Genomic DNA, 880 nt, shown 5'->3' with positions numbered 1-880 from the left:
TGTTCAGGGGCAAAACGACAGACCTTGTCAGCTCAGGGATATGAACTTGCAACCTTTCGGTAATTAGTCCAACGCTCTAACCACTAGGCTACCCTGCCGCCCCAGAATGCCAAGAGTGTGCAAAGCTGTCATCAAGGCAAAGGGTGGCTACTTTGAAGAGTCTAAAATCTCAAATATATTTGGATTTTTTTGGTTACTACATTATTCAATATGTGTTATTTTATAGTTTTGATGTCTTCACTATTATTATACAATGTAGAAAATAGTACAAATTAAGAATAACCCTTTAATGAGTAGGTGTGTCCAACATTTTGACTGGTACTGTATGTAAAAGTAGTATAGTGTTTGTGACATACTGTACAGTGTGTGTTTGCTTGTGTTTTTTTGCGCTCTAGAAAGGTTCACTAGGTTTGCAGAAGTTTCAGATGACAGGACCAACCCTTCGGTAACCCCTTACATCCAACTAAACTTCACCAGACACCCCTCATCTCCCAACCTGGGCACCTCCTGTCCTGTTCTGACCCGCCACCCCCTCCCCATTCTCCTTGAGGAAATAAAAGTGTTCATGGAGAGAGGATCAGCCACTATCTCTGCTGAAGACCATAGGGTACCATGCCATTGCCAAACTACGCTCCAAGCAGTAACAAAATCATGCCTGTGCCAAAGAAAGCAGGTAAGGGTTCATGATCTACTCTGTAAGCTTGCATGTGTTAATACATTATGTAATTGAAAGCGGACCAAAACCCTCTCCTCCTCAGTTGAACAGATTTTTAAAGCAAATGTAATAATCATTCAATCAGTATTACATTAATATACAATTTTATTGGATTCGCCAATAAATTATCAGAAATTAGCATTCATAATTAATATTCACATTCTC

General features: G+C 39.7%; 1 protein-coding gene across 1 annotated transcript in view; it reads left to right on the top strand.

Annotated features, from left to right (window-relative positions):
* Window positions 1-362: 362 nt before the first annotated feature.
* The window catches only part of LOC110539178 (E3 ubiquitin-protein ligase TRIM16-like), an 18,768-nt gene continuing 18,250 nt past the window's right edge, over window positions 363-880 (top strand). Inside the window, exon 1 of the mRNA XM_021626138.3 lies at window positions 363-673. Within this exon, the coding sequence (XP_021481813.3) occupies window positions 613-673 (61 nt within the window). The 5' untranslated portion in view covers window positions 363-612. The remainder of the gene's footprint in view (window positions 674-880) is intronic.

This window comes from Oncorhynchus mykiss, chromosome 12, assembly GCF_057628025.1.
Source record: "Oncorhynchus mykiss isolate SJ-2025 chromosome 12, ASM5762802v1, whole genome shotgun sequence".
NCBI classification, from domain to species: Eukaryota; Metazoa; Chordata; class Actinopteri; order Salmoniformes; family Salmonidae; genus Oncorhynchus; species Oncorhynchus mykiss.
Note: the sequence above shows the minus strand (reverse complement) of the source record. Positions and strands in the feature narration are given on the sequence as shown.